Genomic DNA, 25,314 nt, shown 5'->3' on the forward strand with positions numbered 1-25,314 from the left:
ATGTTTACAGGGTGGTGGAGGAAGGGAGACAACGCTCCGATTACATGGTCAGGAGACAGAAAAAGCAGGGATGCAAAGTTGCATTAGTGAGTATGCAACCCTGGAAAAGAAAATGGTTGGAAAAAAGTCCAAAAGGACATACACCAACACGGGAAGGACAGCTGTCTTTGTGGAATAAGATTATAGGATATTTGTCTTCTGTGTCTACTTTCTACACAGTACTTTTATAATGAAAAAAACCCAGCTGTTTCTTGACGTCTTGACGTCCACACTGGGCTTACCAGGTAGTGCTGGAGAGGTGGGCCACCGAGTGAGCCGGTCTCAAGGGTGCTGGTTACTCCCCATGGCTGGACTGAGCTCCCCATTGGCAGGCTGATTCAACACCAATTTCGAGCTGCTCAAAGCCCAAGCATCACCTGCTGACTGCAACTTTCTGAAAGGGCACTGCTACCGGGCATCAGATGGAGAGAGGGGAGGAACAGAAGGCTTCAGCTCAACAAAAGCCAACACGGAACAGACCCCCTGGAGGAGCAGTGCCCGGTCCCAGGCACACACTGTGGTCGCCAGAAACTTTACCGCCCACTGTGAAGCCTGGGTCCATCCCAGGGGTTCTGACATCACTGGTTAGACGTGTGGCCCAGGCTTTGGGACATCTGGGGACATTTAAAAGCTCCGAGGCAGCCAGCTTGAGGGCCGGGGGCTGAGGGAAAAGAGAAAAGACACCTGGCAAAATGAGGAACAGCATTTTATTACCGAACAAAAGCTAGCGTCTATGAATTATACTGTTGCTAAACTCAACCTTAAAGCATCAAGAAACTGCACAAGTACATAAAGTGTTTCTTTATTCCTGGAAAAGCCCAAAAAATGTATTTCCAAGAGACTAAGGCTCATGCTTGGGCAGACACCAAGAGAGAGGAGCTCGACACACAGAAATAACACAAAAAAAAAAAAAAAAAAGAAAGAAAGAAAGAAAAGAAAAAGAAAAGTTAAGGTTTATTTAGCATCTGTTCAGGGACGCCTGGGTGGCTCAGTCATTAGGCTGAGCCTTCGGCTCAGGTCATGATCCCAGGGTCCTGGGATCGAGCCCCGCATCGGGCGCCCTGCTGGGCGGTGAGCCTGCTTCTCCCTCTGCCCCTCCCCCTGCTTGTGCTCTCTCTCTCTCTCTCTCAAATAAATAAGTAAAATCTTATTTAGCATCCGTTCATCGTTTACTGAACACCCTTCCTGGGTCAGGCACTGTGCACTGAGCGCAGACGAGGCTCCTGCTCTCGGAGTTTGTTCTAGTGCAGGGACACAGAAAATAAGGTGAATAATTTCAGATAGTAAAAAATACTGTGAAGACAAAATAAAAGAGAGAAACATGACCTACAGGGATTAAAGCACATTATACGGTCTATTTTCCCATACCAAGAGAAATCTATCTTAGACCTTCCTTCTTATTTTTACCTATGTAATTTTTAAATGCCCCCTCGAGGCTGACTGTTTGAAACTAGCCAGTGGGCAGCCATGACAGACACCGTCACAGCTGTGCGACTGTCACCAACCCCGACTTCAATCCCCTTTCCCTGTTTCATACTCCACGTACTGAGAGCTTATCAACAACACTGTTTACCTCTACTACAAAGGTGGCCTTAAAGACAAATGGCCAGATACAAGTATCGTATTCATAATTCAACTTTCGATGGCACAAGTCAACATTGATCCTTCACTAATTACCCCCAATCAGCAATCTGGAGAGCTGTGTTTCAATGCTACGCTCTCTGACAATCACAGGAGCTCCTTAAAACCCGGGTCTCCATTACAGAACAGTTTAAAGAGGTTTCCCTGCTTTTAAAAACCATAAAGGAAAGCATTATGTGAGATGAGCCATACAATTTTAAAACTGCACTAGGCGTATGCTATATATTCATCTATTTTGTAGAACAATTTGAACATTACTTTTTTGTTGGAAAGTAGGAGTACCAGAGTTCTTTTGGGAAATCTGGGTTCACATTCCAGCTTTACCACTATGACAGAGTGGATTTGGGTAAGTTCATCTCCATGTCCTTATCAACAAGGTGCCCTACCCGCCTCCTCGGGCAAGTGGGAGCAGCAAGATGGACCAGTCACCGGGGAAAGCAGAGGACGGGTGATGAGACAGCCAGAACTGAGCAGCAGCCTCACCTGGCACATTCAGACCCCACTTAGGACCCAGCCCTCGTGACGAGAATACGCATCATTACTGTCTGACCCTCAGACAGGGTGTCAGTAACATGGCCACCTCCGAGGGACTACTGGCATTACTGAGCAGCCTCCTCCGTGATTCCATCTGCACTTGAAGAGATTAACTCCAGTGTCGACAGCCAGGCACCCGCCTCCGCCGTGGGCCTGCCTGCCTGCCTGCCTGCCACGCAGGGGTCCCATGACTTCCAGAACACTTTACCCCAGCAAAAGGGAAGTCAAATGGATCCCATCCCATCTGCCACCAGATTCCTAGTCCATCCCACCTGAAAAACAATCTGCCACCAGGTGAAAGGCCCCTGAGGGCTGGGAACATTCTTCACCGGGTGGCTGTCCCCGGCCTTCCCCGGAACTGGGCAAATCACCTGGCTGTCAGCCAGCAACTAGCTCTCGGCCCCGGGCGTGTCCCGCCACCCCGTTCCTGGGCAGTGTCACTCAGCCCCGCACCTCGGGCTCCCACACTCAGGAGAGGCCTCAGCTGACCCAGGCTCCTTCCGAGTCCACACCCCGGGAAGGACAGGCTGGCTGGCTTTGATTTTTCTTTTTTTTTTTAACAATAATATATTGTTATTATATATCCCCATATCCTCGAGTTTTCAAAAACAGACCTACATAGGCCTCCCTTTCTCGGCTGCCTAATCCATGTTAAAATGTCCTCTTGGGCGCGTACAGGTGTTTACACGCCCCAGCTGCACTCCCATAGTCCGGCCACCAGGGCTGGGGCCACAGTGACTCTGGTTTCCCCCCGAGGTTCCCTGCCGCGAAGAGCCAGCTTCCCTGGAGAGTTCCGGAAAGGCCTGTGCCTCCGGACTCTTCCCAAACGCGTGTGGAACGATGCACACAGCAGCTTTCAGACTCTCCCTAATGGGCTTACGAACGGCTGAGCACCGTGGAGCGAGTGAGAAAGCCGTGTCGTCCCCCCAACTCCGAGAGAACATGAGCTCCCGTGGACTCAGGCCAGGCCATCAGAGTGGGGCTCAGGACGCAGTCAGGACCCAGGGCTCCCCGCGAAGGCCCGCGCAGGCTGTTCTTGGGCTCGCTCCTCCCCCTGTGCGGGGAGCGCCTGGCCTCCCTGCACCTCATCTGGATCCTAGACTCTTACCCAGCTGCTCAAGAGCAATTGTTCTCTTTGGTGCTGCTGGCTGAGAAATTCAAAGCCAGATTTGGACCCATCTCCGGCCCTCATAGGTGACTCTGGCCCTCTCCTACTTTCTCACCTTTATTTTCCTTTTGCCCCAGTTCCTTGTATCTACTTAATCCTCTGGTATTGCGTGTGTTTTGGATGCCAACTGCAATCCTCTCTAGAGTGAAGCAGCACAAACACGTGAAATGCTCGTAATCTCTAGTAATCACTCGGTGAATCACTGTCCACGGCGTGAGGGGGTGCAGCCCTGCGTGAGGGGCGCCCAGGCCAAAAGAAGGGCTGGCCTGCAGGAGGCACGGACACGCTCCCGGGAGCAGAGCTGAGCCACACCGCAGGTAGCTGCTCTGCGTCCGCCGAAGGGCCAAAGGCATCACCAAGACAGCGGATCCATCAGGACAGCCCAACACCTGGCCACAGGGGGCATCAGCCACCTGAGACAAAGCACACCACTGCCCACTTTCGTTCTGGGACTTCAGCTCGGTTCCCATTCATGTGAGGGAATCAGAGGGCAAAGAGCGTTTCTATTCTCTGTCTTCCTTGTTCCTTTTTCTTTTCTTTTTCTAAGAATGGGAATGCTGACATCTGGCCTTCCACCCAGCAATCCAAGGCGCAAACAACACAGGACATGCTCATGCTGCAGCAGGGCAAGCACGGCTCCGGCTCTGGGGGCTCATGGACTGGGCGCTCCTTCCTTCCCTCACCAGCCTCCATCCACAGAGGCCAACCCAGGAGAGAGAGGAGGGGAGTGGGAGGTCCGGCCCTGACTCTGGAGCATGCACGTCAGAGAACAGTGGCAATCTTCTATTCAGGCCTCCGCCTGGACTCACAGGGACGATTCTCCTGATCGCCCCATGCTGCCTTTCATGTGGGTTTCCACCGTCCCGAGAACTTCTGCTATTTCTCCAGAGCCTGCTGAAATGTCATGACCAGCCCCGCAGAGTGGGGCGGGGGGGGGGGGGGGCGGCCAGAGCCGGGAGTGGGCGGTGGGGGGTGGGGTGGGTAACGGGCAGGTGGCTCATACCCCGCTCCACCCGAGCCAGCTGCCCTGTGTGGTCTCTGGAAAACGCCAACCTCTCAGCCCGAAAGGCCTTCCCTGGGCCCCACAGCTTCCCCTGCACACAGCAGTCCTGAGCACCAAATACCTGCCAAAATCATGTAGGCAGCCAACGGAGGCAAGCCCAGGGCCCAGCCTTGGGTGGGGAGGGCAGCCAGGTCACCAGGGATTACAAGAATGTGAAGGAACGGTGAACACCAAGTGAGGCCAAAGAGGTGAAGGCCTCTCCAGCCCAGAATTCTCCCCCAGGCCCTAGAATTCTCAGACCTTCTCCATGCACCTGCATGTCCAGTAGACACTCTGACATGTCCAGAACATCACCCCACCTCTGCTCAAACCTGCTCCACTCACAGCCACCCATCTCCCAGTGGCTCAGCTAGCAGTCCTCAACTCTTCCCCCACCGCCACCCCCCCCAGTCCTCCAGCAAGCCTGCTGGCTCTCCTTTAAGACCTCTCCAGACCTCCACAGCCCCACCAGCGCCCACCTGGATAAGGAGAGTAAGGTTTCCCCACCCAGTACACAGCCGGAGGAGAAAGCAGTGAGAGAAAGTAGTTAGAAACCTTGAGAGCAATCTGATACAAACATCCAAACAGATACAAAAGTATCAGTCTGAGCGCATCAGGAATTGAAGAGCTGCTCCCTGCCAGAGGCAGTTTGAGAAGCCGCCCTCCACCTTCGCCAGGCCCGCCCTTTGCCATACCCCTGCCCTTGACGTCACCTGCCACTCTGCCTCACCCAGCTCTAGCCACCCAGGGGGCCTTCCTGGTCTGCAAGCACCCCTGAACACACTCCACCTCAGGCCCTTTGCATGGCTGCTCCCATCCTCTGCCTAGAATGCTCTTCCAAACCTTCACACAGCGCACTTCTCATCCCCCTTCGACCTTTGCTCCAACATCACGTTCTCAAAGAGGCCTATCCTGACACCCTCCTTAACACTGCAGACCACCCTCCTTACTCCTCATGCTCGACTGGGTTGTTTGGTTTTTGTCTGCTGTTTCCCAGAGCACTCGTCCTGTAACATGCTGGATCATGTCTTAGGTTTATTGTCTCTCTTCTCCGGAGTAGGGCAGACGGCTCTGTCCTTTGTGCTTAGGCACACAACAGGAACTCAATACACATTTGCTGAGTGAACGAGGGAACGCGAGGGAACGCGGGAGCCAGAGTGCAGCCAGGGCGGGCTTCACGGAGAGCTTGGGAGCGGCCCTCCAGGCAGACCTCAGCACACTTAAGCTGACGGAGGCCAGCCAAGGACCATCAGGGGCGTTGTCAGCCATGTCAAAGGCTCTGAACTGGATCCTGGGATCCTGGGAGAACCCTGGAATCCAGAGGAGCTCTCCAACACCCAGGCTCAGCGTATCACCCGTCAAGGTGGAAGGCGGACACGAATGGGGGAGGCTAACAGCAAAGAAACCAATCAGAAAGCGGACACTGAACTGAGGTCACAGAACTAGAGATGAAGGCACAGAATTCGAGAGGTTTCCAACGTCAGATCTACAGATGTATGGGGGAGGTAAGGGCGGGGGAGGAGGCACAGGGAGGATCAGACGGGTAACGGTACATGACAGGAAGGTCCCCTCAAACATCGTCATGATTTCCCTGGGTCAGAACAGCAGCTAAGGCGTGAGGAGCCTCCCCGCAGCGCCTGCTCTCCCAGGAAGGGGTGTTCTCCACAGTCTGCCTCCCCCCGCCCCCCAGCCGAGTCTTCACCTGTGTCCCCCAGGCCTCCCTGCAGGGTCTGGGTTCCTAAGGGTGCGTCTCCGATACGTCTCTCCGGCATCTCGGCCTGCATCTCACGAGACCACTTCCTGAACGGCCAGTGTCCATCTGACTCCCCCACTGCCGCATTCTGAGCCATCACGTTCGAAGGAAATCCGCTGATGTGCGTACATTTGGCACTTAACTTAAACTGAACACTTGGTTATAAGTGCTAAAGAAGAACAGAAAGCCGTCACGGGCCAGGCCCTGCCCTCCCCCCAACTGCCTCCAGGATGGGCAGGGTGTGAGATATGGAGACAGATGCACACGCTAAACAAAGGAATGAAAAACGTTGACACCATGTAACACTCTGCCCCAAACTCCTCTGGGACATGAAAAATTGTCAAAAAAGACCTACTCGTTTTGATCCTTCATTTCTACCAAAGCCGAAGGAGAAGAGACAGCCACGAGAGCTGTGAGCTGTGTACGTGGAGCCACCTGCCAGACGTGTGTGTGCAGGGGAGGCACCCAGGTGGAAAAGAACCAGACAGGACGGAGAATGGCCTGGGGGGCACAGGGCATGGTCCTTCCTGGCCACAGCAGGAGGGAGGGGGCAGGCAGCACGGCTGGCACAGGCCGTGGGCCTGAGGTTAATATGCAGAGGGCCCAGGAAAGCCAATCTGCACGCCAGCGAACCCAAGACTCAAAACAGAACTTCCCAGTTACTGAATGGACCCCGGAGTCCTGGGGAACACTGGGAACCTGCCGAGAACAGCCCCCAAAGATCTGGTGGAAGAAATGGTGTGTAGCTCAAGGGCCTCTGGATGATCGTTCAAAACACACTTGTGGTCGTTTGCATTCTCTGCAGTGCAAAGCTGGTCCTCCTTACAAAATCCCGTATAAAACGGGGAGGAGAACACAGGAGCATGAAGGAAAATATCCCAGAGCGAACTACAGTGATCACACACATACCCAAGTCAAACAAGCTGTAATATTAATGAGGCATGAATCAAAGGGAACGGTTTCCAGGGCCGAATAAAGGCCGGCCACCTTATCGGGGAAGTCACACAAAGGCTCCTCGTTGGTGCCCCTTCTCGTAAGAGCAGAAGAGAACAGCCGGCTTTCTTCTCTGTAGCAGGGCCCCACTCGGGGGTTTGACTAGCCTGAGAACATTTTCCGGGAGGCAACAGGAAAAAATCGGTTTTCAGTTTAACCTGCAACAGTTGTAGACTCTGACCAGGATACATTATTAATTAGGCAAGAGAGAAGCCCCACTTTTAGCTACCCATTGAATTAGGTTATCTTTAAACACTGTGACCTAGAATTGACAGTACAGCTAACTCTCTGTTTAGCACAGTAATGGGGATTTCTGGAAGCACAGAAGTTAATTGAGAAGCAAGAACAATCCCATGTTGTCCTCATCAAGGCATGGATCACTGCATCAAGGACGATGGCTTCCAGCGACTGTCCACCGAGGCCCCCGGCTTTACCCGGCGTTGTGAGATTTAAACCGCACCTTTCTGGCTCAACAAGCCAAGTGGTGTCCGGCCCCCACCACTCCTGGGTCTGGCCGACTGCAGAGCGCCCTCCAATTTTTCAGGGTGTGGGGATACAGGGAAAGCATGGGCAGTCACCCCATGTGTTACCCAGATGGCAGCAGAACTTCTAGCAAGGGGCACAGGATGGTTAGAGGGGAGCGCCTAGGGAGAGAGCAAGACAGGGGCCCTGGGTCCGCGGGAGGCTGGACCGAGAGGCCCAGGAGGAGACAGGGAGAGAGTTGGCTGTACTGGACCCAACAAGCACACCCCCAGCAAGCTGCCCCGCATTTCTAGGAAGGAGAAAAGCAAACCGCCGTCCCACCTCGGGCTGCGCGGTCACAAGTGAGGCAGGGCTGGGACCAGTCGCCATTTGGGCGGGAGGCCAGCCCCAGGTGCGGCAGGAAGGGGTGGCGCTGGCTCAGCGGCTGCAGCTCCTCGCTCTGACCCAGCAGGGCCCCTGCGCGGTGCTGGGGACACAGCGAGGCCTCGGGCGCTGTTGGGCAGGGACACACACACACATACACACAGAGAGAGACACGCCATTAGAGGGACTGGGAGCGGCAGAGTGCGGGCCGGGGCCGAAGCCCGACGCACGCGGAGGGGCCAACAGCCTGCTGACCACGTTCTGACCCTGCACATGCAGCTCAAGCTCAAGGGCCGAGGGAACCGGAAGCTGTGCGAGCTAGGACCGTGGCAGCAGCCGTCAGCCCAGCAGAAGGCCGCCAGGACCTGGGACCGGGGCCCCATCCAGACCCCCAGGCTCGGGCACCCGGATGGTCCCACGAGCTCTCGATGAATGGGACGCTGTTTCAGCTCTGGCTTTGTATCCTCTGGCTTCTTGACAAAAATGACCGCAGGAGGTGTGTGGAGAGCGGAGCAGGGGCCCATAGCTGGGCAGCACAGACCCAGCCACTTCCACAGAGGCAGCCTGAGACCAACTGCACCCACAGCGGCCCTTCTTGGGGGATGGAGAAACAACCGCACTCCTTCCAGGGCAATCTTCATTTTGGGGGGCGGGGGCAACCTGGCCCAGGCGGAGCTGCAGGTCACAGTCCATTCCGAATGTTTTCATAAAGGTCACAACATTCGCCTCACCAGAGCAGTTCAGACGAAGAGGGGAACAACAGTAACCAGAAACGGGACGAGAAAAATGCTAACCTCTCCCAGCCTTTGGTAAGAATTTGGAATTCCTAGAGGCAGGAAGTCTGACTTGGGAACACAAATCTCCCAGCTGACACATTTCTCAAAATGCTGCTGGGGGCGGTACGGGGTCTAACTGAAGCCTGCGCGCAGGAAACGTTAGCAGGCGGCCTGGTAACAGAGCCACTGACTAAACGAGGACCAACAGGAGTTTGTCAGGCAACAAACAACTTCCTTAGAAAAGAAAAACATGTGCTGTTATGCTGTCACGGTGTTACAGATTCCAAAAAGAAAGGGGGTGTGGGGGGCCTGCACTTCTGTTTCTTTCAGCCAGAAGATATAATGTGTGCGTCCCCCACCCCCCCAGGCGACCAGGGCCACCAGTCTTGACACCACACTGGGACAGCAGAGGGGCGCCTGTTCCCCGGACCACTTTTAGTGAATGCCCAGGACGCCCACACGGCTCTCCGAGACCAGCTTCTGTCAGGGCCTGAACTCCACCTCTCTTCCCTGAAATCTCATCCGAATGAGGGGCAAGAACCCCGCAGGAATCCCGCATGCAAAAAATGAGAAAACCGAGAGGCCCCACCCAGCGCAGACCCAGCCATGCAAGCAGCTCCCCAAGAGCTCTCATCCCCATGCTGAAAGAGGAGGCCTCGCTCACACCAACACCTGCAGGGGTTTCGGCCTTCTCCTCTTTCACTGAGATAGAGACCTCCCATCTCCCTCCCCCGTGATGCTGAAAGAGAGTGACACCCTGAGCCGGTGGGGAGACCCGCAGCCCAGTCATCAGAACAACATTTAACAGGGAATTAAAGACATGAGGTTATCAAGAAGGAGCGTTCATTTCCTCCTACCTACTAAACGCAGTCAACTCCCCACTGTTTTTCGCGGCAGGCCAATCGCTTGGCTCCAGCCCTGCCCAGGGGTAGTGAATAGGACCCCAGAGCAGCAGAAGGTCTTGACACCCCTGAGCCAGAGCAGCCAAGGGACCAAAATCCTACCCCCCCCATTAACCGTAAATGGGTGCAGACCACTGACACTGTTGTCCGGGCTGCCCAAAGCGGAGAATGGAGGGCAGATGCGAGCTCTCGCTTAGCCCAAGGGCACGTGCCACCCCACCCGCCACCCAGTGCTGCCGTGTCTGTACCCAGCACCCTCCGGCAAGGGGGAGGGGGCGCTTCCACTACTCACAGCCGTGGTAGGAAGCCGGCGACCCCCCGGCCTTGCCATACTCCTGCTCCGAGTAGCTGGTGGAGAGGTTGGGCTGGCTGGAGCCGCGGCCGAAGGTGATCTGGTTGCTGCCCATGCCCGTGGCGACCTGGGCCATGCGCTCTTTGGTTTTGAGAGCCTGGGCCCTCTCAGCCTTCAGCCGCTCCTCGTCCTTGAGGAGGGCCACCAGCTGCTTGGACTTCTCGCGCACGTTGATGCCCTGGTCCTTGCCGTCGCGGTCGATGTACTGGAAGTCCTTCAGCGTCTGGACGGCGAAGAGGTTCTCGCGGCACTGCTGGGCCACGCGCTCGGAGCCCGTCTTGATAAGGTAGTCCAGCAGCGTGAGCGCCTTATACACGTGCCGCCAGTTCTTGCCGTGGTCGTTGAGGCGTTTCCACACCATGCTCATGATCTCCGAGAAGGCCGCCACGTTGTAGGTCAGGTCGGCGATCTCGGTCATCAGGGAGCTGGACGGGCCCCACGGGTCATTGGAGGTGGCTTCCCGCACTTTTATTTCAGCTTCCGAGTAATTGTTCACAATGTTTTTCATTTGCCGTCTGATAGACGAAGTCGCCATCTTCACGGTCTTTGTGGCAACTGTAAAGCCCTTCAGAGAGAGAGACGTTCCTGTGCTGGGCAAGCTCGTGCCCTGCGAAGGTTCAGTGTCCGTAACAGGCGTGGAGCAAGGTCCCTGCCGGTCATTTCCTCCGCTGGAGCCTCAGGTCCGAGAAGCCAGAAGCCATGACCTGGAGAGAGAAAGAAACACACTCCCTGTACCATGAGGTCCTCCGAGACAGCAGGAGGCTCCAGCTCAGCCCCTTCTGTAAAAGGGCAGGTAACCGAGGTCTGGCGGGGGGTCAGGGGGGGCAGGGATGAGTGGACGTGCTTCAGCCTCCCTAGAAGGAAAGAGATCCATCTTCTTTTCAAAATTACAAGATCAATATTACAAGTTAATAGTGAATAAAATCTAAACTCCAGGGCAAGCCTTCGGCAGGCAAGAAGTAAACATTGTACTGTTGCTCTGATTTTCAAAACACTTCTACTGGCAGGGCTCTTCTGTGGGTTGTAGTTTCACGAGTGGCAAAAGCCAGCGACAGAAGAATCCAACACTGGGGGCAGACGGTCCTGACAAATTTTAAATTCTGTGGGAGCAAGAAAGCCTTTCATTTCAGGTATATCTTACCCAAAAAATGCCTATCTATGTCCCCCCCTTAAAGTAATCTCTACACCCGGGGCGCCTGGGTGGCTCTGTTGGTTAAGCGACTGCCTTCGGCTCAGGTCATGATCCTGGAGTCCCTGGATCGAGTCCCGCATCGGGCTCCCTGCTCGGCGGGGAGCCTGCTTCTGCCTCTGACCCTCCCCCCTCTCATGTGCTCTCTCTCTCTCTCATTCTCTCTGTCTCAAATAAATAAATAAAATCTTAAAAAAAAAAAAAGTAATCTCTACACCCAACGTGGGGTTCCAACTCATGACCCTGAGATCAAGAGTCACATATTCTTCAGACTGAGCCAGCCGGGCGCCCCTAAAATGCCTAACTATGCCTTTAAAATCAATTGACATCTGGCTTTGGTCCACTGTGCTTCTACTTGCCCAGGACGTTTTCTGTGAGCGCTTTTCTCCTGACTTTTTATAGGTTTCCAACTACTCTTGCAGAGCACAGCCAAGGCCCTCCACTGGGCTTTCAAACTTTCCAGCACCCGGCCTGAGCTAATACAACTTAGAAATAATCTGGTCTAGCCCACTCCCATCATTTCACACAGGGGAAAAATTGAGGCCCAGGGTTACCCACTAACGGGTCCACCCAGCCCTCCACCACAAACCCACATCCCCTCTCTCCAGAGAAGACACATTTACTGAGCTAGAGTGAGGTCCACATCTCTGACAATCGGCTTTGGTCCACGGGTTTGGTCTTGTTCACCAATGACCACCCAGCCCCCAAGACCGTGCCTGACGTGGATACAAATGCTGTTGAATAAATTTACGAAAACAGATTAAAAACAGCGTCCCCGGCCTCAGGAAGGCCACAGACTGGGAGGGGACAGAGGGGAGCTCAGGGGATCTGAGGACGCAAAGCCCGAACAACCAACTCCGCTGGCTGTTGGCAGCTGCAAAGGCAGGCACGGGAAGGCGTTTCTGCCAGAAATCACTCCCAGTATGTCTTCCAAGCTGAGAAGACCTGAGGGGTGGGAGGAAGTGCTAATGTAGATTATTCCTCGTCTATAAAATGAGGAAACGGAGGTCCAGAAGACTCAGGGATCGCCCAAGACAGAGTCTGGACACAAAGCAGGCGTCCTCCCCTTGCCCATCCCCCACTCCCACCTGCTGGGCTCATTCTGGGCTATTCTGGCTGCGGCTGTGCGGAAGCCAAGGCAGCCTTGGGGCCTGGCTCTACCTCACTTAACGCTCATGAAAACCCTCCAGGGAAGGTAGAGATGAGGAGCCCGAGGACCTCAAGTCACGAGGTCAAGCCGACTGAGGTCACCTCCTCCAAAGCAGCCCTGTGGAGGGTGTGGGCGGGTGGCGCCTCCTCCCTCCTCCTGCACTGGCCCTCACGCTCCACCAAGCTGCTGTGCTGCTTCTGCCTCAGAAACAATGGATGGCACCCTCCTTCCTCATCTGAAGCCTCGGACAGGCAACGGGAACACCAAAAAATAAGTAAACCTAAGTGGTTGGGGCTGGTGGGGCGGGGGCGGGGAAGAGCCACAGGAAACGCAATGATCACTTATCACATACGACCATATAAATAAGAGCCCATAAAATTTCGTCCTGGTAAACAAACTGAGTGTTGTTGGAGTGGGGGGTGGGGTGGGAGGGATGGGGGGACTGGGTGATAGACACTGGGGAGGGTATGTGCTCTGGTAAGCGCTGTGAATTGTGCAAGACTGTTGAATCTCAGATCTGTACCTCTGAAACAAATAATGCAATCTATGTGAAGAAACAAAAAAAAAGAAGAAGAAGAAGGTAGCGGGAGGGGAAGAATGAAGCGGGGGAAATCGGAGGGGTAGACGAACCATGAGAGACGATGGACTCTGAAAAACAAACAGGGTTCTAGAGGGGAGGAGGGTGGGAGGATGGGTTAGCCTGGTGGTGGGTATTGAGGAGGGCACATTCTGCATGGAGCACTGGGTGTTGTGCACAAACAATGAATCATGGAACACTTCATCTAAAACTAATGTTGTAATGTATGGGGATTAACATAAGAATAAAAAAAAAAAAGTAAAAAAAAAAAAAATTTCGTCCTGGTGACAATCCATACATCCGCTATGGCCAACAAGGCCTTCACTCCAGCCTCAAATATGCCAAGAATTCTGTCTCCATCTGAAGCCACAGAACGGGGCTTCGGCAGAAGGCAGGCATGTTCTGCCTCTCCACGGATCTGGCCAGCTCTCATAAATCCTCTAAAGCCTGTCAAAGGACCAGGGATAAAAATTTTCACGGTGACCTGCACATTTGATTTAGTTCGGTTTTTCATTCACAGCAACATTCACTGCTGGCAGAGATGGGGTGGGCCTCGAAAAGCAAAAAAGAACACTTTGATTTTTTAATGAGCATCGCCCAGCTTAAAGTGCAAATGCTCATCAAATTCAGGTGTACTTAATGCGCAGGGGGCCCTCCGATGTGCCAGAGACCACCAGGCACTTCCATTTGTCACTCCATCTGGTGCACGGCAGCTACGACCGTCCCACCCTCTGAGAAGCAGGAGGAGCTGGGGTCCACCGCTGAAGAGGTCCTCGGCCACCCTCCTCCAGGTCAGGAAGCAGCTCTGACTAAGCATGATAGCAAATGGTCCTCAAGGTAAAAAGGCCTCAAAGGGTGAGAAATATAATGAAAAAAACAAAAACAAAAAACCAGAACAATTTCCTGAGGGAGAAACGATGCTCCAGGCTCTGCTGCCCTTCTTCTAGTCCAGCCACCTTGGAACCCAGTGTCCTCCTCGGGAGAGGTCAGGGAGAGGCCATGAGGCCCAGCCGGGGCATCCACCAAGACTCCTAGGCCTTTGGTGGCAAAGAAAAGGCACCAATTCGTCTGATCAAGCGCCGGAGTGCCCTCTGCCCTGCCAGACAGAGGCTGGAAAAACTCCAAACAACTGAGAAACCGGGGCTGGGGACCTAGGCAGGGGTTTTCTCTAACAGGCTCAATTTGCAAAGACATCTGTCAGCAGTCCCTTTGAAATATTTAGGCCTTAAGAAGAAGGAAAAAGGTAACCAAGCGTTCCTTACAGTCAGAAAAATATATAAAGCCTATATAATTTGAATGGCTACCAGTCATTTTCTTAAAGCTATAGACGAGAGCGGCTTTCAGAATGGGCCCACGGGGAGAATGGGGAGATCTCGGGAGAAGAAATTCCCAATAGGAGAAAGGACACCAAAGGCACCTCCACGAGAACCATTTGCAAGGCCAACCGGGTGATGCACCTCATCGGAGACTGTGGAGACGGACACCTCCAATTCCGGCCGTGAGAGAAGCTGGTGACACGTGAGTGGGCAGCAGACCACAGGACCACAGCCCCGGCTGTGTGCGCAAGAGGCTCCCCCAGGCAGCTCCAACTGAAGACAGGGACGTGGGCGGCTCCATCGCCCTTGTCCCTGTGGACCTCAGACCTCGCCCTTCCCATTTTAAGACTTCTCCCCCTCAACCTCAGGATTGGGCTGTCAACACCTAAACATCTCCTCCCCCAGCAAACATCTGTCAGGCACTCCCTCCCAAAAGCCAGGCCTGAACACACTCCATCCTCAAGTATCCACCCTGTGCTATTTCCAGAACCTAAGTTTTGTTTTGGTCTTGCTTTTCTGAATGGTGTGCATACTCCGCCTTCCAGACTTTCCCTCTCAATCTGCCAGTTTTCTTCCCTTTCCGGCTTGGGGAGCCTGAACTAACCAGCACAGGATCCTGTGTTACCTCCTGCACTCTTCACTCAAGCCGGGGAAGTTGTGGTCAGCTCCCAAACACCCAGTCTTTTATTAAGGAGTTTCCACTCAGATATGGGGACAGTGGGAGGAAAGGGGGTAGTGGGGGATGCCAAAACAAGAGGGAAAAATAAACTTTGTTTAAGGTTTAAGACCAAGATAGCAAAAAAGAAAGGGTGGGGCTCATTTTCATAAACTACATACCAACAACTTGGGACAAATGCCATCAGAACATTAGTAACTAGAAATGCCTTCAGAAATGGGAGTTCTAGGGACGCCTGTGGTTCAGTCGGTTAAGCATCCAACTCTGGATTTTAGCTCAGGTCATGATTTCAGGGTCGTGGGATCAAGCCCCACACCAGGCTCTGCACTGGGCGTGGAGTCTGCTTAAAATTCTCTCTCTCCACCACCCCCACCCCGACCTGTGCTTGCTCTAATAAGAAATTTAAAAAATTAAAAAATTAAAAATTGAATTCTATCATCAGGAATTACTTAGAACCATTTCATTATAAGCGATTAAGTCTGTACAATTCTGTTACAACTTTAAATATTTTCTGAATGGAGACAGGTTGGGATTCTATTCAAAGCAAACACATTCTTCTGCACAGAAGCCACAGGACATCCATGATTCCCCTGGAATGGGATGCCCAGGGGCCCCCACCTCACCTTCCCACTCCAGCCCCAGCCCTGAAGAGCATGTTCTGAAACTGTATTAATCATTCATTTTATTAAGAATCAAAGCTTCTGATGCACGTGATAACCACCAGTAACCTCACTGAGTTGATAAAAGCCAAGAAACGGCAAAGAAACTGAACATTTCGGCTGGGCTGGGGAAGTCTCACCATGGGCAATGCACATTTCTGTCAGGCCTTCCAAAAGGCCCTTGGGAGCTCTGGAGACTCCGCATCAAAAGCCACAGTCTCGGGACGCCTGGGTGGCTCAGTTGGTTAAGCAGCTGCCTTCAGCTCAGGTCATGATCCCGGGGTCCTGGGATCAAGTCCCGCATCGGTCTCCCTGCTGAGCAGGGAGCCTGCTTCTCCCTCTGCCTGCCACTCCTCCTGCTTGTGATCTTTCTCTCTCTCTGACAAATAAATAAATAAAATCTTTAAAAAAAAAAAAAAAAGCCACAGTCTCTTCAGTATAGAAGGAAACACTCGTTTTTCTACAGTCAGGCCCCAGTACTAGAAAAGGTTCTTTAAGCCAAAGAAATTTCATTTCTGTCCTGGAAACGGAATCTGCTGTCTCTGCCTTTGCAACATCCATATCCCCTTGTCTCAGAAAGATCCTTGGTCTTCCATGGGGGAGGTGGCCAGGTGCAGGCCCAGTTCAGGCTCCGCCAATCAGAGTACCGCAGGCCCCCAGCTACGGTGGCTAGATCAGGGGCGGGCGGGCGGACAGTCCAGCCTGGGCTGCCAAAAGCCACCAGATGGGCCAGGGTTTTCCTAAGTCTAAAGGTGACGCCAAAGAAAGCAAAGAGCAAAGGGAAGGAGAAGGAGCAAGACAACACGGCTGGAGCCTCTGGGTCCGCTTGCGCCGGAAGCCATTTCTGCACATCTCAGCAGCAGGTGCCAACGTGGTCATCTGTAACCTACAGCACGGTGGGCTGTGCAAGGAGCCTGAGAGCAGCCAAACACCAGATGTACTGCAAGGGTGCATCCCCTGAGCCTCCAAGCAGGCCTCAGGTAGAAGTGCAAGGATACCAACCAGACTCTCCTGGGTCACACCTGGCCTGTCACCTCAGGCTGACCAAGGAGCTGCGTCCTTCCCAGGGAGGCTCGTCACGCCCCAAAATGCAGACAGCATTGGCAACGCAGATGGCCAAGCTCTGGCCATCACCCTTTTTCAGAGTGGCTTATGACGGTGACCACAGAGAGAGAGCTGGATCATCATGTTTGCAAGGGGCAAGCCAGGGAAGAAAATTTCTGGCAAGTCTGAAAACCCAAGCAGAATTCAAAAGACACTGGAGACTGGAAATAGGCTGAACGAAACAGCCAACAGAACAAAACTAAACAAACAAAAACTTCCAAGGCCAGAGTGGAGCCCCTGGAGGCAAGAAGAATTCCATCAAAATGTGCTCCAGGGGTTTGTGGAACTGGGTGGGGAAATTCCTTCCAAATCTAGAGTTCCCAATCATGACAGGAGGAGGAGGCTCTCTCCGGCTTCAGGGCAGTCCAGGTGGGTCCCTGCTCAAAGCCCGTAGGTCCCTCAGCCACTGCACTTCGGTAACACGGAGGCGGGATACTCACCCTGTCCATTGCGGTCTCTACCACATCCCTAAGGAGGTTTTGGCAGTGGCTTTTCAGGGATTGGGGACCCTCATCAGGCATCAAGACCAGCTGTGAGGCCATAGCAACAATCGTCTCTCCCTACTCCCCAAATCCAGGCACAGGTCAACCAATACTGCCTGGGACAATCCAGTCAAGATCAGTAAGTATCACTGAGTGCACTGATGAGAAAATCATCACCCCAGATGACAGCTCACACCATCTGTGCCTGGAGGCCTCCCATGACTTCACATGCACTTCATTTTTCTCTGGGTGACAGGGAGAGCCACGCGAAGGGGTAGGTACTGCCGCCCCTCCTGCCGTGTTGCGCCAGGGTGGCCCACTGTTGGCCACCTTCCAGAAGCTCCTGGGGAGACTGCCCAGAACGCCCGACACACGGCACCTGGGGGGCAGCGCTGAGGGCATGTGACACTCCAAGCTCCTGTAGTGACATCCGAGGATCCTGAAGCGAGCGCCCGGGTGTCACCGTATGACACACATAAACAGCAGTAAGTTTGTGAAACACTTTGCAAGGCTTGATTAGTTGGCTTTCATCCTCCTCTGCGTGCAATCCATGAGTGAGGAAACATCTCCACCTTCCTACTGGGGAAAAGGGTACCACGACCATTACAAGGAGACTCAGTCGGGGTGGATGAGACCACAGCTCACATGACCAAACTGAGCCGGCTTCCCAGAAGACAACGGTCCAGTTAGGACAATATGGACAGTGCCACATTCTTCTCCACAGTAATCATTTCAGACTAAAGAGAAAGGACTATTATGAGTCTGCATCAGCCAAGCTAGCAGTAACCCAGAGCCTGATAACCACCACTCATGCAGAGGGGAGAAGGGAAAAGGAAAAAACAAAACAAAAAAAACACCCTTTACCTTCACCAGAAAAATGGTGAGATTCAGCCAAAAAAAAAAAAAAAAAGGAATGTTCTCTTCACTAACTGAATGGAGAAATCAAATTTTACATCACCATCCAAAAAGTGGACTTAAAAAAAACAAAGCCTGTTGCATTCAAAGGATTTGGAGGGGAAACATTTTAGACTTGACTTCCAGATGATAAAGCAGGTCAAATAAAACTGCCCCTTGCACTTTTCCTCGCTCCCTTCTAGGGGAGGAAGAGCCCCAAGGGGGGGATCAGTTAACCTACCACCAGGAGGAGGTGAAGGACTCCCGCCCCCACACTGGGCAGTGCCAGGCCGCCCATGAGGCAGGAGGGTGTCCCGCAAAGAGCCTCCTGGGCAGCCTCTGCCAGGATCCGACAGTCCCTGGAACAAGTCAGCCTCCTGTGACTTTACATGATCGTGTGTTAATTTTTCCAAAAGCAGAAGTACTCAAAACACACACGAGGAATTTCATCTTTCTTTACCAACGTGCCCCGAGCATGGACCCTCGGAGAAGAGCAGCCTGTGGGTACAGATTACACAGGTGTTGAAATGCGGTCATTTTTAAAGATCATGTGAACCGGGGCGGGGGGTGGGGGGCGGCGCCTGGGTGGCTCAGTAGGTTGAGCATCTGACTCTTGGTTTTGACTCAGGTCATGATCTCGGGGTCGTGGGATTGAGCCCCACATCGGGTTCCACATTCAGTGAAGAGTCTGCTTGTCCCTCTCCCTCCCCTTGCTTGCACACTCGTGCGCGCTACTCTCAAGTAAATAAAATCTTTTAATAAATATAAATATATATATATATATACACATACATACATATACATCACGTGAACCAGGGTCAGGAGACCTGTCCTGGTCATTCTGGCTGCACTCTCCATCTGACACAGCCACTTAGTTTCACTCTCTGATTTAGGGACAGGGTGTGTTGGGCTGTGCCTCTCTTGCAGGGTCAAGGATCGAACACCTTGACAGGTGGACCATGGTGATGCACACACAGGCCATAAAGGAAAAAAGAATTCTTTATTGCTCCCCACCTCTCTTCTAGTCTTCAAAGTAGTTTCACAAATGACCAGTCATGGACAGCATTCTTAAAAAATCATGCCAAAAAGCAAACAATGTGGTGTTGTAGACGCACAGAATCAGAAGACAGGAAACCAGGAACCTAAGTCCAGAGCTGTGACCACTCTGAGGCACCAAGCAAGCCAGTGACCAGGTTCCTTGCTTCTAAAATGATGGGGTAGACCAGTTGCTCTCCCTAAACCCTTCAATTCCCAAGACCCTCTTTGTGACCAATGGCTCAATCCCCTGCCAACTCCATGGTGTCATGGGGAGCCCAAGCTTCTGGCCAGCCCCAGCCAAAGGTCACTGACTGCAGGGCTAGAATTCTGGCCACAAGCCTAGTGGCAGATGTTTCTCTTGGTCTATGGGGGGCTCAATGGTGGGCAAACAGTAGGCCTTCCCTTGGGCCTTTGGAAGTATGAAACGCCACCGTCAGAACCCCTCCCTCCTCCCAGGAAGGCAGCTTGTATGTGACCCCTGGGGTAGAGAGTCCCTATTTCTAACACGCTGTGACTCGGCTACTAGAAATACCCACTAATAACAGACAGCAATGCCACCCAGGGACTGGGAACCGTAGAAAGGGGGCTTCTGACGGCTATCCACACCCAACCCACACCATAGGGGGCAGGCCCAGCTATGGATCACACACTTTGATCAGTACAATTTTCCAGCTTGAGACATTTGAAAAAAAATGCAGAGCTGCATGGGAAAATTTAGAATTCCCATGATTTGGGGCTTAATTTAGCCCTGGCTGGTCACTGTGACAGCAGTAAGTCCTGGGCTGTCGCCATCTCCTCAGGAGCCAGCGAGAGAGCGGAAGCAAAGCGAGGGTGAGCTAGGAGTCCCCTCAGCCAAGACCCCACAGACTTGGTTTCAGGCACAGTGGTGACCTAACACTTCTCTCAAGAGGAGCTCAAGACGCTTGCAAAGAGGAGCCGTACGGGACGGAACGGGTATTTCCACCCTTTTGAGTACAAAAGAAAAGCCAGGAGGAAAACGACCGGTTTGCTCACCTCTGCCCTTCCACGGACAGCTGTCGGGCTGTCGGGAGGTCGTATGGGACTCTCCTGGCCACGGCTGTGAAGGAACGCGGCAGATTTCTGTGGACAGCTGGGGACTTACTTCCGCAGACGTCGGATGTGCGCAGACCCTCAAGGCTGGGCCTGAGGCCCCATCCCCACCCCAAGCAGCCAGGGGGTCAGGCCAGAGTCTCCGAGACCAGAGGACAGCCTCACCTCAGCAAAAGGAGAAAAAGGAGAAGCCAAATTATCCTAAATTTGGGCCCGGGCTTCTCTGGGGGAAGGATGAGACGTTAACTCTTTCCTGCCACCGTGTGCTGGACCCTCTTCTTCAATCACTTTCCTTCTTACTGGGACAATCTGCTCCCTGTCACTTCAGAGAACCCTGTACCACAAACCGGCCCCTGCCGCACACTCTACCCGCCTGCTGCCTCTTCTGCCTGTGTTCTTCCCATGATCGTCCCTGGACGGGCTTTCTCCTTAGAGCCCACTTTCCACATCGCCTGCCCGGAACCACCAGCCTCCCTGTCTTGTCACCAGCTTCAATTCTCAGCAGAGCCCCGCTCTCCACTGGGCATTTTCTTGCTTGTGCCCCTGCTTATCCCCTGTGCCCCCCTGACCCTTGTTGAGAGCAGGGTCCTGCCTATCTTCACCTCGCTCTCCTCTGTGCCTGGGACAGAGCCTGCTGGTACACAGTGAGCGCTGGGCAACTAATAAGAACATTTTAAAAATTATCCCTGATCCTGTCTATTCAGAGACCACCGGAGTTAACACCCCAGGGGCCATTCTCCCAGTTCCCATTTCCCTTTTTGCTCACTATCACGGGCGTTCAAAACAGCTGCTCTCCCCCACTTACTCACTGCCCACCAATAAACTGCCTGAGGACAGGGACTTGCCGTGCCTGGAGCTTCGTGGGTGCTCACCTCACGAGAGCGGAGAGTCGCCTGAGCCCGGACCCCCACAGGGCAGCATGGGAGCTGCAGAGCAGAGACCACTCGATGCCCCCCCCGACAGCCTGGGCTCAGGAGCCAAGCCGGCCAGCCCCGGACAGCATGCGAGGGCTAAAACAGGGATTTCTTATTCCGACCACATGGATCTGCATCCTTCCTTTTCCAGCTGCAAGGCCTGAGGCAGATTGATGAGCTCTCCTTAGCCTCTATGTCCACAACCGTCGGCTGCAGCGAGCAGCTGCCTAGGGAGACACTGGCAAATCATCGGCGTCCAAAATATCTGCTTCCTCTCCCCGGTACCACCAAGGGGAGGACGTTAACCTGGCATGTCCCTGAGGCCAACTCAAAGAGAACTTCCAAAGCAGGAGAGGAAAGCCCGCAGAAGCCTCCAGGGGGAAAACGGGCTGGCTGGCTCTGGTCTGCCAGGGTGGCAGGTCCAGGCACCTCTTTCCTGACCACACAAACACCCCGTTAAACACGGTCACCATTCCAGCTGTTTCCCTCTGCGGCTGGCATTTCCAAGAAAGGTCTCAGATGGGCTCATTCTTTGATACCAGTAATTGCCCTAGGATAGCCTTAGAATAGCAACAGAAGGGCGCCTGGGTGGCTCAGTTGTTAAGCATCTGCTTTCGGCTCAGGTCATGATCCCAGGGTCCTGGGATCAAGCCCCGCATCAGGCTCCTGGCTCGGCAGGGAGCCTGCTTCTCCCTCAGACCCTCTCCTCTCTCATGCTGTTTCTCTCTCGCTTGCTCTCTAATAAATAAATAAAATCTTTAAAAAAAAAAAAGAATAGCAACAGAAAAGAGAAGAGGCTCTAGCAAATACTGAGGCCTGACCATATGCCACGCACGTTCTAAGACCAGACATGTGTCCTCATGAAATCTTCCTAACGGTCCTAAAGGGAGCAATTATCATCACCCTCATTCTACAGAGGGGGAAGCTGAGGCACAGAGAGGCTCAGGAACTGACCCAAGCTACAGTGCTGGCAGGGGTTAGGACCAGGATTTGACCCCAGACCTGTGGCATCTGGTCCCATTCTGGGATTCCTCCTGGCTTCACACCCATCCAGCGCCCAGTCATGACAGCGATGAATTTGTCCCTGCTGAAGCTGCAAGTCTAGCAAGGCATCCCTTGCCTAGATGTGGAAGAAGCCAGAAGATGGTGGAGAAGCAATTCTTTTCCTATCTCCCCCGACCATGTTCAGCTGGAGGTCCTCTCCCTCGCCGGCTCACCGGGCCAAGCAAGCAGAGGCAAAGATGCCAGCGCTGGAAGGGCCTCGGGACTCACCGTGGCCCAGAGCAGTTCAACGCTGTACCAGGATCAGACCCTGGCCTTCCCAGCTCCTACCAGCACGGCCAGCCCGGGATAGGGATTTTAATGCTCTTCAAAGAAAGCTTCCCCTGGAAATGTGTTAAGGTTCTACAGTCTGGCGATACAATGAAATCAGCCAGGAAATACCGCAGAAACTCCAAAACTATTTTTTTTTTAAATGTGCTTTAGGGCGGGCACCTGGGTGGCTCAGTCAGTTGAGTTTGACTCTTGGTCTCAGCTCTGGTCTTGATCTCGGGGTTGTGAGTTCAAGCCCCAAGTTGGGCTCCATGCTGGGCATGGAGCCTACTTAAAAGATAATAAAAAATAAATAAAATAAAATTCAAATTTAAAAATGTATTCTTCAGAACTCACATCCTTAAGAAATGATATCTCTTTGGCTATAATCATGTCTCCTACTAAATGAGTCACATCAACTTGAACAACCTAAGAAGCCTGCATTATTCCTTTGAAATTGCTGTCGCTATCTGAAATACCACTCAGAAAAGACAGGGTCACAATGCTGAAAGGTAAACTTCCTTTTTTGGTACAGAATAAAAATATTATTTCCCTCCTCCCTCCTCTGCTGGAGACATTCCCAGTGTTTTATTTACTCTGCAATGCTGACTGGATATATTAGGAGGAAATGTTCCTTCTAACTCTTAAATGTCAGAGTCTACCCCAGAAAAGGCATGAGCCAGCCCTAATGTCTTCTTGCTGTTCCTTTTGTTTGCTTCAATTTTTATTATGTACTATTGGATGCACATTAAAGAATTAAGTGCAAACCACATGTGAGGCACAAGCCAGGGAGCCCCAGTGACCCCCGCATTCTCCTCAAGGCCTAGAACATGACCTCAATGCCCACCCAGAGGGGTCCTTCCCCTCCCTACTTCCTCTGCCCCAGGCACACAGCTCGGGTTCTGGGTTCCTCCTTGCTTTTTACAAAAGAAGATCATTTTACCACAAGTGTTATAAAACCAAATAATATACAGTCTTCCACAACTTGCTTTTGTCGTTCAATACTGCGTTTCTAAGACTCATCCACATCGCTCCGCATGGTGAGCTGTGGTCTACCCACTTCATGTTCGTATTTAACAATGTACCCACTCACTTTCCCGTCAATGGACATCCAAACTATTTCCAAATTTTTGCCATCATGAATACGTCTGGAGTCTGGCCTGTGCCTGTGTCTCCTGGGACACATGTGCAGAGCTGTTCCAGAGTATGTTCCTGAGAGTAGAACAGCTCAGTTCATTTACAGAGTGTGCAAAAGTTCTCTGCATTTTTTTTTTAAATATTTTATTTATTTGACAGAGAGAGACACAGCGAGAGAGGGAACACAAGCAGGGGGAGTGGGAGAGGGAGAAGCAGGCTTCCCGCCGAGCAGGGAGCCCGATGTGGGGCTCAATCCCAGGACCCCGAGATCATGACCTGAGCCAAAGACAGACGCTTAACGACTGAGCCACCCAGGCGCCCCATGTTCTCTGCATATCTTTTTTTTTTCTTTAAAGATTTTTATTTATTTATTGAGAGAGAGAGAGAACGATAGAGAGAGACCATGAGAGGGAGGAGGGTCAGAGGGAGAAGCAGACTCCCTCTGCTTTTGAGCAGGGAGCCCAATGTGGGACTCGATCCCAGGACTCCAGGATCATGACCTGAGCTGAAGGCAGTCGCTTAACCAACTGAGCCACCCAGGCGCCCCTGTTCTCTGCATATCTTAAAAATATTTGTGCTGCCCTAACTCATAACATCATTTTATCGTCATAGAGCAGACATATTAATGGTTGAGTGGATACCAGGTTCAACAAGTACTCTTCACAGACTCAGTGTGTAAAGAACAATGCCCACAGGCCCGGGGGTGGGGGCGGGGTGTTGTTAGAGAAGCACAAGACATGCCTTCTGGTCTGAGCTGGGGGTAGAGCAAAGGCAGATTACAAACTGGGCGCTCCAACAAGATCAGGGCCAGCTGCGGGATACGTCAGGTGCATCTGAGGCAATGCTGCTGAAGAATGAGAGGCACGAGCAAGTGCATGGGGGGAGAAGGCCGTTTAGGCAGCGCACTGAGACAGCGGGCTGTGTGGGATGCAGAATTGGCTGGCAGGGGGATCTGGACTTGCCAACTATGGTTATTCATTTTCAAGATTTTGCCATATCCCCCCAATAATAATAATAGTAATAATAATAGTGGCTAACACAGAGCACTTACTGTGTGGCAGGCACATCTTAGGAACTGTCTCATTGAATTACCCTTACACGTTTACTATTTTTCTTTAAATGCATTTACTTTTAAACTCAAATACCCACTTTAATATAATTTAAACTCAAATACCCACTGTAATATAATGAAATCAGGGATCACTGCTATGGCATTTTGAGAGGGGGGGCCTTTTTGTTTCGTTTTTGAGAGAGAACTCAGAGCCTAAGAGTCACCATCTTCAAGTATACAGTTCACACTTACAATTGGGTATATTCGCAGTGCTGAACTACCATGACCGCTGATTCCAGAACATGGTCATCGCCCCCGGAAGGAACCCTGTACCTGTCAGCATTCACTACCCATGCCCCCTTCCCCTGGCCTCTAAGACGTTCTGTCTCTAGGAATTTGCCCGTTCCAGATGTTCCGTATGAATGGAAATCATCCAACCTCTGGCCTTTTGTGTCTTATTCTTTCAGCTAACATATTTTAAAGGTTGCATTACATTATCAGTACTTCATTCCTTTTTATGGCTGAATAATTTTCCACCGTATGGATGTATGTTTTATTTATCTACTTCACTGGAGGACGTCTGGGTTGTTTTCCCCCTTTTTTGGCTATTATGAATAGTGTTGCTATGAACATCTGTGTCCAAGTGTTTGCACGGACATATGTGCTCAGCCCTCCCGGGCATACACTGAGGAGTGCACT

General features: G+C 52.5%; 1 protein-coding gene across 12 annotated transcripts in view; it reads right to left on the reverse strand.

Moving 5' to 3' along the window:
• EPN2 (epsin 2) overlaps positions 1 to 25,314 on the reverse strand; it is an 83,377-nt gene that overhangs the window by 35,664 nt on the left and 22,399 nt on the right. For 5 of the 12 annotated variants that reach the window (XM_064582250.1, XM_064582248.1, XM_064582252.1 and 2 more), the window contains exons 2-3: positions 9,987 to 10,750; positions 7,975 to 8,145 (exon numbers count right to left, since the gene is read on the reverse strand). In XM_064582250.1, coding sequence (XP_064438320.1) covers positions 7,975 to 8,145; positions 9,987 to 10,581 — 766 coding nt within the window. In that variant the 5' untranslated portion in view covers positions 10,582 to 10,750. Of the gene's footprint in view, positions 1 to 7,974; positions 8,146 to 9,986; positions 10,751 to 17,157; positions 17,424 to 20,145; positions 20,368 to 21,074; positions 21,695 to 25,314 lie in introns of those variants that run through there. The other 7 variants (XM_064582253.1, XM_064582251.1, XM_045889753.3 and 4 more) reach the window with 5 other exon arrangements.

Source organism: Mirounga angustirostris, unplaced genomic scaffold (assembly GCF_029215605.1).
Source record: "Mirounga angustirostris isolate CCGP_5_RB_7025 unplaced genomic scaffold, mMirAng1.0.hap1 SCAF_17, whole genome shotgun sequence".
Taxonomy (NCBI): domain Eukaryota; kingdom Metazoa; phylum Chordata; class Mammalia; order Carnivora; family Phocidae; genus Mirounga; species Mirounga angustirostris.